Source organism: Epinephelus lanceolatus, chromosome 14, assembly GCF_041903045.1.
Source record: "Epinephelus lanceolatus isolate andai-2023 chromosome 14, ASM4190304v1, whole genome shotgun sequence".
Taxonomy (NCBI): domain Eukaryota; kingdom Metazoa; phylum Chordata; class Actinopteri; order Perciformes; family Serranidae; genus Epinephelus; species Epinephelus lanceolatus.
Window position 1 is genome coordinate 7,065,730 of NC_135747.1, and position 11,507 is coordinate 7,077,236.

At 40.7% G+C, this 11,507-nt stretch overlaps 2 protein-coding genes across 3 annotated transcripts in view; one reads left to right on the forward strand and one right to left on the reverse strand.

Annotated features, from left to right (window-relative positions):
- Nucleotides 1–2,761, forward strand: part of dpp10 (dipeptidyl peptidase like 10) — a 336,082-nt gene extending 333,321 nt beyond the window's left edge. For both annotated transcript variants that reach the window (XM_033617236.2, XM_033617237.2), the window contains exon 26: nt 1,102–2,761. In XM_033617236.2, coding sequence (XP_033473127.2) covers nt 1,102–1,239 — 138 coding nt within the window. In that variant the 3' untranslated portion in view covers nt 1,240–2,761. The remainder of the gene's footprint in view (nt 1–1,101) is intronic.
- A 7,862-nt stretch (nt 2,762–10,623) lies between these two features.
- LOC117251243 (inactive dipeptidyl peptidase 10-like) overlaps nt 10,624–11,507 on the reverse strand; it is a 252,023-nt gene continuing 251,139 nt past the window's right edge. Inside the window, exon 26 of the mRNA XM_033617351.2 lies at nt 10,624–11,507. This exon is cut by the window's right edge and continues 845 nt beyond it. The gene's annotated coding sequence lies outside the window, so the exon portion shown is untranslated.

The window sequence follows — 11,507 nt, forward strand, 5'->3', positions numbered from 1 at the left end:
ACCTCATCGACTACCACTACACCACTGGATGTAAGCAGCTACAGACCTATTGTATCAGTATAGTTTCTGCTGCTTCAAAAAAAATACTTGAAAACTTTTAATTACTAAACACGAGGGGAAAAAGAGGTTGCTTTTTTCTTGAAGTCATCAAAGTTAATTTAGATATAGGAGGGATAATGAGACAGTTAACCGTGCAACCGTGCAAAGCTGATGTAGGCAAAAGTCTGAAAAACGCAAAAAATATACACCCTACTCTTGCACTCTCTGCCCTAACACCTTCCCACTATACGACCATGTCAAAGATCAAGTGGTCAAAGATCAAGGTCAGTATGATCTTGTCTGTCTCATTCTTGTGAATGTGTCTCAAGAACACCTTGGGGGAATTTCCTTGCTTTGGCACAAACGTCCACTTTGAGTCAGCAATAAACAGATTACATGTTGGTGGTCAAAGGGCAAGCTCACTGTGACATCCACTTGGACTCAAGGATGACCTGATTAAAATTTAGTGGTTAAAATTCAAAGGACAAGGTCGGTGTGACCTCGAAAAACATGGTTTTGGTGATGACATTGTGATGATATTTTATATCCAAAAGGTGAAAGGTCAACTTCACTATGACGGCATTATGTTCTGCAAAGAATCCTTTTCTGGCCATTATTCAACGCCATTCATTCAGATACTGAATTGGCGACATTAAACTTGGGCGCCCACACCCACCTTGAAACGGTGCTGACTGTATAGATGTTCTGTGCTGCAGGGTTGATTATGTGTATGAAGCATCTATGTTTTAGAATTTGTAGCTTCTTTGTAGCAGTATTAGTATTTGAGGCATTGTCAATTTAAGGTCACATATGAGTCTGGACAGACGTGGATGTAAACTGTATCTGCAAGACTTGTTTGTGGAGGCATACAACCAGCAGTTAATATCTTGTGTGGACTCTGGCTGCTGTGAGAGTTAATAATAATCAATAAGTGAAGAAGATGATCGCCCCTAGTAGTACAATCAGAAAATACACTGTGGCAGACAGCAGCAGTGTACACCCCTTACTCAGTCTTGCATCCCAAACCTCTGTCCACTAATTTACTTCCGTTCCAACCAACAGATCTACCCAGATGAGGGCCATTTCCTGTCTCAGCAGAGTCGCCAGCACCTCTACGCAACACTGACCAGCTTCTACAGGGAGTGTCTGAAGGAGGAGTTACTACCGCTGCCTGATGATGAAGAGGAGGAGGAGGAATAGGCTGGAGGCTTTGAGGGTCAGACCTTTGGCAGAGCTTAAAGAATTTTGCTAAAATCCGTCAAGGCCTTTCACGTTTGGACCAAGTGTTTAGCCGGACATGGACACTGGGTTAGAGCTGATAATGCTCTGTGTGTGCGTGTGTGTGTGTGTGCGTGTGTGCGTGCGTGCGTGTACGTGTACGTGTGCGTGTGTGTGTGTGTGTGTGTGTGTGTGTGTGTGAGAGCACTCCAGTATACTGGAGTATGTATGCCGGTGTATAAATGTGTTGAAATGATAACTGAAGGACAGGACAGTGACGCTTGCATTGCCAGGACTTGAGGCGGGAACTGCCCTCTAGCATAAAGTCATATCAGTTTTGGGACGCTCCGTTTCTTGGCAAAGCGCACGGAAGACCGCCTCCATCTTTTGCAGGCTCTCTGGGCTGCAGTCATCCACAAGTGCATGGTTCTTTTTTCCCTCGCGGCTTCACTCATTCTGCCATGTTAGTCTCCTTTGTGGTAGCACTTGGGAAGAAAAGAACACAGATGTACACTTTTGATCTCACTCCTTTGGTTGTTGTATTGTTGCACAAGGAAATGCTCCAGTCGTCTGCAAAAATGTTTAGTCACGCAACTTCACTACAACAGAGCCGATCCTGAATAAGTGCTACTTCCTGCAGAAACCCTCCGCCATCGCCCACCCTAAATGAAAACAGTCTTTATAGGTCACACTTTATTGTACAGGGGTCTTGTGTAGACATGTACAATGCCTTATGAGGTTCAACATACTGTAATATTACTTGCTGGCAATCGTAGTCATTCATTAGCAGTGTCATGTTAACCTATGTCAACTCAGGTCCTCGAGACACAGCGTTGCAGTCAGTTTAGTATCAGTTACAACACCATGTCAGCTGTATGGTCATGGTTAAGAGTTCTATATGAAGATAATGGATATTGGCCATACGGTAATTTCAGTTTCAGGCCACACTGCAACTTCTCCATCTTAATATGTCATTTAATCTTGTTTTCTTAAAATCTCTGAAAAGGTGTGAGATGATTTTTCAGTGTGGCTCCACCTCATCCAAGAGTTTTCTTGAAGTCAAGAGACAGTTCCCCCAATTTATGGACATTCTCTTATTTCAAGAAAAGAATACTTAACTGCGGTGGATATTAATGAAAATGGGTGTACTAAGATGGACAATTTTACAGTGTCAGTAAGGTGTTTGCATGTCTACAGGGAATGTGTCAAGTGTTGTCACATTTTGTACAGTACAATACAGCAGAGTGTGTACATAAATATATTTTTGAGATGTCAGATCTCATAGATAGTTTAGTCTATGGGGATGGATTGATTTGACCTGGATGTCTTGTACATTTTTTTTCAGTTTTCCTTTCAGCTGTTGATTTTCTTCCTAGGATGGATTTTGTAATGCTTGTTCTTGTTCTTTTTTGCTGTTTTAAAAGGGAAAGGGCGGGGTTGAGGTTTTGGGGTTATTGTGATTGTCCTCTAGTGATGATTATAAATAAAAAAAGACTATGAAAAACAATGTGTTATGCTGATAAATAGAGCACACATTAGAGCAGAACCAAATCAGCTACCTTTATTGCAGTATTGATTGTTTGAGATTTCAATTTAATGTTTCATTTGTTTTCTTTACCTTGGGACTCACATTAAAGAGTAGCTGTAGTCTGTCATGGCCTTAGGGCACCTACATTATTGACTCAGCTGGAAAGTTCTGTCTGTTTAGAGTGCTCATCACTGTCTCAACACTGCATGTCTGCGTGCATTAATCAGTGCCTGCGCTCACTGGCCTCCGTGGCCAAGCAGATGTTAACTCTGCTGAGGGACAGAAACTCTTAAATCTGCAGGATCTGAAGTCATCAGCGCAGTTGAGCCTCTTATCCACACTTATATTATGAAGCTCAGCGTAAGTTCAATCAGGAAGATTTTCTTTGTGCTCATTCATTCACAACTCTCTCCATCCCACTCCCACTGTTTCCTCTAATCAGCTGACTATGGGTGTTCACTCTTCTAGTTATCCAATCAAACTTTGCCACGATCTCTCTCAGCCAATCAGAATTCCACTGCAAAATTTAAAATCTGCTCTCTCTTCTGCTGTTGTCAGCCGTCATTTTAGGCAGAATCGCTCACCTTACCTTTTTCTTTCAGTCTCTTGTTGATTGTAACAAGCCGATGCACGATTCCTCAGCAGGAGCAGAATCATCTCTCACTCATCACATCCTCCCATTCAGGAAATATTGCTGTTATAAGTCAGTATTGTCAACGCGCAACGCCATTCTCCATTTGCATCTTCAGTCTCGATCTCAGTGACATGTACAGATTCAAGATATGGGCCCAAACTACACGTAACATGAGCTGTTTCTTTGGGACACTTTGCATACTTACAGCCAGATTGCCATGTGCAGTCCCCGGCTACTCTGGCCAAGCTTTCCACGCACACCTTGCTTCAGTCCCTGGATATGCCTCAACCTCTGCATCGTCAGCGTCCTCATCACCGCAGGCCTCCACATGCAGCTGGCCTCCACTCCACAGCCGGTGGTTCAAGCTATCCGGTCATCAGCCGCCTTTACTTTTTATGTTAAGTGTGTCTCATATGATCTGCCTTCTAATCCATTCAGTGCTGCAGACAAACATTTTCACTGCACCATTACTGTAAAGTGATTTATTTAATTCTCCGATCACCCCTCGTTTCAATTGGAAAACAATCACCATAATACTGTAATAGCGGCAAGTTGTTTTCTTATTTCTCTAATAAATAAATAAATAAAATGTAATAAAATTGACGTTTCCCTTTCATTTTGCATATTTCTTACTGCCATTATCCCCTCGCAGCACGGCCTGTATATCTCACGCGGCATCGGAGGGGGAATTTCTCGGTTAGTTCTCTCTGCTTGACTTCATATTACCCAAATGATAAGTCTCGCAGCCTCTACTGCAGTGTCATGCTACCTCCATCTGCCTGCCACGTTGTCATTTATCATATGCACAGTAATACAGAAGCAGCCACTGGCACGTCTTTGGCTCCCTCCACAATAGTTAATTAACATGCACACTAAGAATAAGCAATCATGTAAACAATAATTAACGAAATTTTAACATTATTGCAAAAAATAAATAAATAAATAAATAAATAATAATTATAATAAGTAAAATAAATAAAAAAGGAATACTGCATAATTTATACATACTTCAAATCAGACAGCCTCCATTAATGACCAATGTTCCCTATTCGACTATGGATTCATCACCCTCCATAAATCATACCATCTCTACAGGGTCTAATCACCAAAGACTTTTCACATTTTGCATTCTTATGTGCACATGTTAATCAATATTCTTTTACTATAAAAACGTGTCTCTCCTAACTGAAATATTTTTAGTCCATGTATTTTCAGGGCTTTTTCAACTATCACATTTGGCCATGCCAAGTCAAGCCATGCCGCACTGGTTTGCATTCCCATGATCAGTTTAGATGTGCCATGCCACACCAAGCTGCGTCAGAGATGGACCCTCTTCAGAGTAGGTCCAAAAGCTGGGCCACTTGCACATCAAGTGGGTAGCAGTGATGTCTTGCCAACCACAACCCATCTCTGATGACCCCCTTCTGAAACGACCCTGCTCACCTCTGTCTGCAGGAAACCAGACAGAAAGGCATTTTTAAAAGCTCCTGTATGTTTAGCTCTCAGTCCTTTTGTAGCTTTTGACTATATCTCTGTGGTTTGGAGTTAAGTTTTGCTCTTGCATCATGTTTTTACATTAAATATCTGTTTTATTTTACTGTTTTAGGTTCATTATCAGGGCTTAAAGTAACGTATAATTAAGGGTGGAGCCACTTTGGGTGAAAGCTTGTCTGCTAGGTGTCACCACTGTCCATGATTCAGATCCACCCCTCGCTCCTCCAAAGCTCCACCCTCTCATTCAAATACGGTCACTTTTGGCTCCAAAAAGCCAGGACTGCGACAGCCAAAATACCAAACAATGGGTGACGGTATGTCCATTATTTTATACAGTCTATGATTAACACTATATCACATCTGTTTTGTACCTGTACAAAAACCAAAGTGCAAAAACAAAAAGTGGTTTTATTGGGAGTTATATGCAAAAAAAATTGGGAGCAGTCACCTTGAAGCTTCCAGGCAACCAGCAGTGACTCCAGGAAGTCACTACACGCTGCCAAGAAACAGTCTCCCACATACATAATGGTCCTGCTCAGTTCCTAACCAGCCGCTACTTATGTAAATACTCTTACTAACTAATATCTAAACATATATTTTACTCAAGTGGTAATTACAGTAAGCATGTAATTTGTTCAAAAAAGAAGAAAGGAATGAGGCACTCCTCTGGCAAAATGGTAAACAGATGTCTACTTCATAGTGAAATACTAAATACATAAATAATGCTGGTACATGTTGAGATAAAATTGCGATACAATGTATGCATAGCAGCACAAACAGCCTTCTTTAAAGTGCACTAAGCACACATTAAAGCCATCCGATTAAAGGCTTTTAACTTTTTGCCAGGAGAGTCCCTGGTTCCTTCTATTTTGAACTTTTCTGTTCCCTAACAAAAGCACACCTGTATGAACTTTGGAGCATTCCACACTTCCTTTTTGAAGCGTGCAGTTGGATTCAAAATCAAGATTATGGGCTGGGTTTGTTTGGTGACATGGAATTTGACTCCAAGCAATTTGCTTGTCGGCAGTTATCAGTGTCTGTCAGTATGAATTCTGTCCAGACATCTTGAAGAAAACAATATCACCATAATGTCTATTAAATAGCTGTTCTGAAGCTTCAAGTCAAATTACATGGTCTTCATCAGCAGAATGAGTTTGGTCAGATGTCACTGAACTATAGATTCTCAAATTCCCATTTACTTTGGTGACGTTGGGTGTCTTAACGGATGTTTCCAAAGTCAGGAATGAACTTTGAACATCATCCTGAAGTTTGTTAGTGAACTTGACACTCAGCTATGTGACTGGTTCACTCCATGCTCTCTAATTTCTTTATGTATTTCTACAAGGACAATGCATATTATTCAACATCACAATAAATGTGCTGATGTTTGTGACTGCTGTCCTTTGGTCAGATGTTAAACTGGCCATTAACTGATGAGATTAGACTAATGCTGTTAATAATCAGATCTTTCCCCCCATAGAGTCCAAACTGATCTGTTGCTACATATTGTTACACAATTCTCATTTTCTTTTGTGCTACAGCTAAAAGACCAAACAAATGTTGTAACTGTGTAAACGTCGGATAGAGCAATGCACATCTCCTGAGACAGCAACTTCCAGTGCGTAAACACAGACAGACAAAGACAGAGCCAGTTCTTCTGGGATATCTCACTATGTGTTGTTGGTAAATTGAACTGTATATTATTTCAAATACTCTCAGTTGACGGAGAGGCTTCCCCATTTGTACTTAGCTCCCAGCAGGATAGATACACTGTCACACTTTAATCCGGAACACTTCAACACTTCAACATACACTTATTTGCTTTCTTTGTGTAAGTGAGATGAGAGGACTGATATCAATCTCATGTCTGTGTGTCAAGTACAGAGCTGGTGTCAAGATGTATTAGCTTATCTTAGAGATGTTAATTAGACTATTTGTGGTTTTGGGGATGTTAGGTACTGGAAATGAAGCTTAGCATTTCAATCAGAAAGTCTGACTATCTTCATGCTTATTCTATTTATTATTTCCATGCTCCCCATCTCTCTTTTTGCCTCTGTTCGAGCTTCTGACTTAATCAGCTGACTGAGGGCGTTCGCTCTTTCAGTTAAACCAATCAGATTTTGCCACTAATCATCATGCTGCTGTCAAAGTTTAAAAATGTTCCTTTCTCTGCTGTTATCAGCTGCCATTTCAGACTCTCAGATCGATGCAACCCTCCTCCACCCCATTCACCTCCAGTCGTTCACAACCAGCCTTCCCAGCTGGTCTTTCCAGCAAGCTCATCACAAGTCCCGCTCCACATCTCATCAGATTAGATCTTTAGCCATAGCTTTTCACCACCACCACCACTATTATCTAGACTCCATCATGGGGATACTTCTGTACAGCTCATGCTATCACAACTCTTCATTTTATTCAACTTTCCTATTATGTCAGTATTTTCATATCATCATTTATGCATCTCTTTAATTAAGCCACCCCTGATTAAACCACTTTTAGCAAACAACAAATGACTGTGCCCAGATTTCTTATGTGTTGTTTTGACAGTGAGACTGGGTTGATATAAAAGCAAACCTGGGTGTAAAGCCCTTAGTTCTAGTAGTTATTGATAGATAATTGACACTCAGCTATTTGATGTCTTTTTAATGATGTTTCTACAACCACGGGTACACTACATTTGTATGTTTCATACATATCAGCATGTCTAAAGTGTAAGTGACGTTGTCATTGAGAGATGAAAGGGATGGTGGCTGAAGGGACACCTTGCTTGCCAAGCTGCAGACCACTGAAGACCACTGTTTGAGACTAACAAAAACAATCAGCCCCAATTTTATTTTTTTCCAGTAGTGACGCTTATTGGCATTTCCACCAGGATTTGTGGCATCAAACCTGGGTGCTTTTAGTGGGATGTTACAGATTGTCCCAGCAGCGTTTGAGCCACCAACCCTGTTTTTTTTTTTTTTCACTTACTGTACCTGTCCCTGCTTTCCCAGCTGCTTTCTTGCCACCAAACTTTGGAGTTTTTTAGCAGCACTTTGGGCAGCAGCATTTGCAGCTCTGAACCTGTTTTTTTTTTTTTTTTTTAAATCAACATTTCTGTGTTTCCCAGCGGTGTTAGAACCACCAAAGCTGAGCATTTCTTATCAACATAATGCAAGTTTAAGCCACTAGACATGGGGGCTTTTCACTGACCTGTTCCTGCTTTTCCAGTGGCTTTTGTACCACCCAACTTGGGAGCTTTTAGCAACACTTCGCAGCATTTTCCAGCATAATTTTGAAACTGAACATGGGAACATCACAGTATTTCCCAGTGGCGTTTTAAGTGGCACATCATGGCGTTTCCAGCAGTGTTTAAACCACAAAACCTGGGCGTTTTTCACTGACTCATCCCTGCTTTTTCAGGTTCTTGTGCCTTTACCTAACCACACCTTCATCACAGTGTTACTGAGAAATAAAGTATAAAGTCAACACGTTGGCTACAATAACATGCAGATGTGATGTAACATACCCATGGTTTGCAGAATCCTGCAGTGCCAACATTTTTTCTAGCCACTGGGTTGTTATAACCACCAACTGGCAGATGTATTTTAGTCTTACAGCAAGCTGATCAGAAATCAGGAATCAATCAATCACCACTGGAGATGCAGATGCTGTGGTGCTGTTGCTGGTTTGCAGAAATATACACTGCCAACATTTTTCTGGTGATAGGGTTGTGGGATCAATATTTAAACTCTTAATTTAAAGCAGCATTCGAACAACAACGTTGCAGCAGGCTGTGGCTTTGACTTGAAGGCAACTACAAGATAATGTCTGTCACTGCTGCTACCCCTAAGCATTGTATGTCACTGGTGCACCATCAGCACCTTTAAATCAAGATTGGGTGTGTTGTATCAGATAAGCCTCTAAATGAAATCCTCATTTTATTGCTTTGTCCTCTAAGCAGAACAACAAACAAAGCAGCACACAGATGAAACACTGTCTTGTTTACTAATTTATTTCAGCATATAAATTGTCCCAAATATACAAATCTCAGTATATATGCAGTTTGACAGAATAGAGCAAGTGCAGAGGTGTAAGCAGCACAGGATCATGGTCAGAAAAATCAAAAATCATCTGGCTTGCTACATCCTACTCAAGGATGGTAATGGTAATCATACAGTATTACAGGAGTCTGGTTATGGACAAATCACACTGTACAGAGTAAACTGGTATTAATAGGTTTCTCCATTTTCTTGCCCATTTCAAACATTTTTCACATTTTGGGATGTTAAACACTACATGTGACAGTGAGGAATGCATTCAGTCAGAAACATTCAAAAGAACAAATGTTATCATAAAAAAAAACTCTTGAGTGGACCCATTTATGAAGGGAATATTATATCAGAGCAATGTAGTTTCTAATCTGGTCTCTATAAAGTCCAATATTCCTTAATGTATGTAATAGACATGGATATTGAGTGGGAAAAAGCCAAAAGTAGAGTAGAAAGGGAAGCAAATATACTGCATGACGTGAATTTGAGTAAAATCGTGCTCCTTCTCAGTCATAACTCAATGTCCATCTCATTCATAAATCCACTTAGAAATCATAGAAAAAAAGGCGCTTCAGAACTTGTAGTTTTCTCCAGTATCACAGTTATCCAGTGATAGTTGTCTGTACATCCATGGGTGCATTGCAAAACGAATGCTAATACTTGTCAGTGTAGACTTGCTGCATTCAGATTAGCAAAACAAAAAAACAAAACATTTTTGAATTACTCCATTTTCAAAACAAACAAACAAAAAAAAAAAACACTAGAGTAGGAGGACAACAGCTCTTCCAGTGAAAAATCTCAGAGATCCGCTTTAAAATACAAGGATGTTGCTCTGGGTGGAATTTAATTTACAGAAGGACCAGCGAGTTTAGTGAAAAACTGCAGGTAATTGTAGTTGTAAATATTGCTGAGTTGGGTGTGGAAAACAACCCAGCATCCAGACAGGATATAAATCACTGAACAGTGCAGGTATTGTTAAAATCTTCCCACTTGCCCTAGAGAAGTAAATCCAGTCTAAGTGGAGCTCAAGTTTTACGCAAAAGCCAGTTGCCAGAGGAAAATGTTTGCATTTTAAGTTCCTGCAAATCATGAATACATTACATTTGCACATTTCAGACATATCATATTAACATTTCTTAAGTGACGCAGACTATATGCTGACTTTGTCTTCTGGCGGTGAAGGGGATGGTGGATGGCATGTCACTTAGGCGAGAAAGTTGCCAAGCTGCAGACCACTGTTCTAGACCAAACAAACAAACATTGGCTGTTATTTAACGCGGCATTTCCACCTGTGTTGGTGGCAGCAAACCTGGGTGTCTTTTTTAGCTGCATATCGCCACAGGGGATTGTGTTCCCAGAACTGTGTTTTAAATCAAAACATTATCCTTTCTATGTTTTCCTATTCCCAAGTGGTTTTGGTGCCTTGGTAAAGGTGGGGTGTGTAAGATTTAGGGGGATTGGGTGGCATCCAGGTTGCAACCAGCTAAAACCTTTCCTGGTTAGAATTCCTTCAGTGTTCATTGTTTAAAATGTATTTTTACCATGAGCTGAATTATGCACAGAGGTCTCCTCCTCTTAAAATTAAATGGACCCTGCGATTTAAACTGGTAAAAACACTGAATAAAGGAGTTTCACGTTACAAATTCAAAAGAGAGAGAGACAACTCAAAACACATGGGATTGGATATTTGAGGGTTTACTAGCGAGAAAGCCAAAGAAATGGTACATCATGACAATTTATAGTGGCTGACAAACAAGCATTTTTAGGTACTGTAGTTACCTCCCATCACGTAAGCTGCTGTTTCCTGTTATTCAGTTCTCATAACAATTACTTCTCCTCACATAACCAAATTGGATCACTATAAACTTGAATGCTGCTCATTGCAAATAGGCTTCTAACAGCAGATGCAGACACAAAAAAGTGTAAATGCAAATGGCCCTTTCTGGTGCCAGTGTTTGGTTTGTCTGTTGTGGGCTACTGTAGAAACAGGGCGGTGCAGCATGGCAATCTCCAAAACAAGGACCTGCTCCCTATGTAGATATAAACGGCTCATTCTAAGGTAAGGAGTTCTTATTTCTTCCTAAGGCCAAAACACACCGGCGGCGTCATATGATGGCGGCGTCATTGACGCGAGTCAAGTGCCGCCCCCAACACACACAAAAAGCGTCGCGCTGCGGGGCGTCAACCGGATTTCTATTGCACACTCCAGTCCGCTAGGCTGGGAAGTACAAAATAGTGCTTTTTCAAGGGCGGTGACGCTGGAAAAATAGGACAATAGCGTAAAGTGTGTGTAAGGTGTGGGTTTGTAAATAGAAAATAATGGGGGCGGCTGTTTTGATGTGCGTCGTACGCCGCCGGTGTGTTTTGGCCTTTAGGCTCCTCTTCTTATTCTATTCTATTCTAAGGTTCTTATTTTCAGTTGACTGTGCACTAAAGAAATTATACTCATTTTATTCCATTTCTGCCAATATATCCCTCCAAAATCCAACACACTGGACCTTTAACTACAGTGCTGTTGAAATGTAAAGTTTCAACACGTCTGCTATGTAATGACAAACAAAAT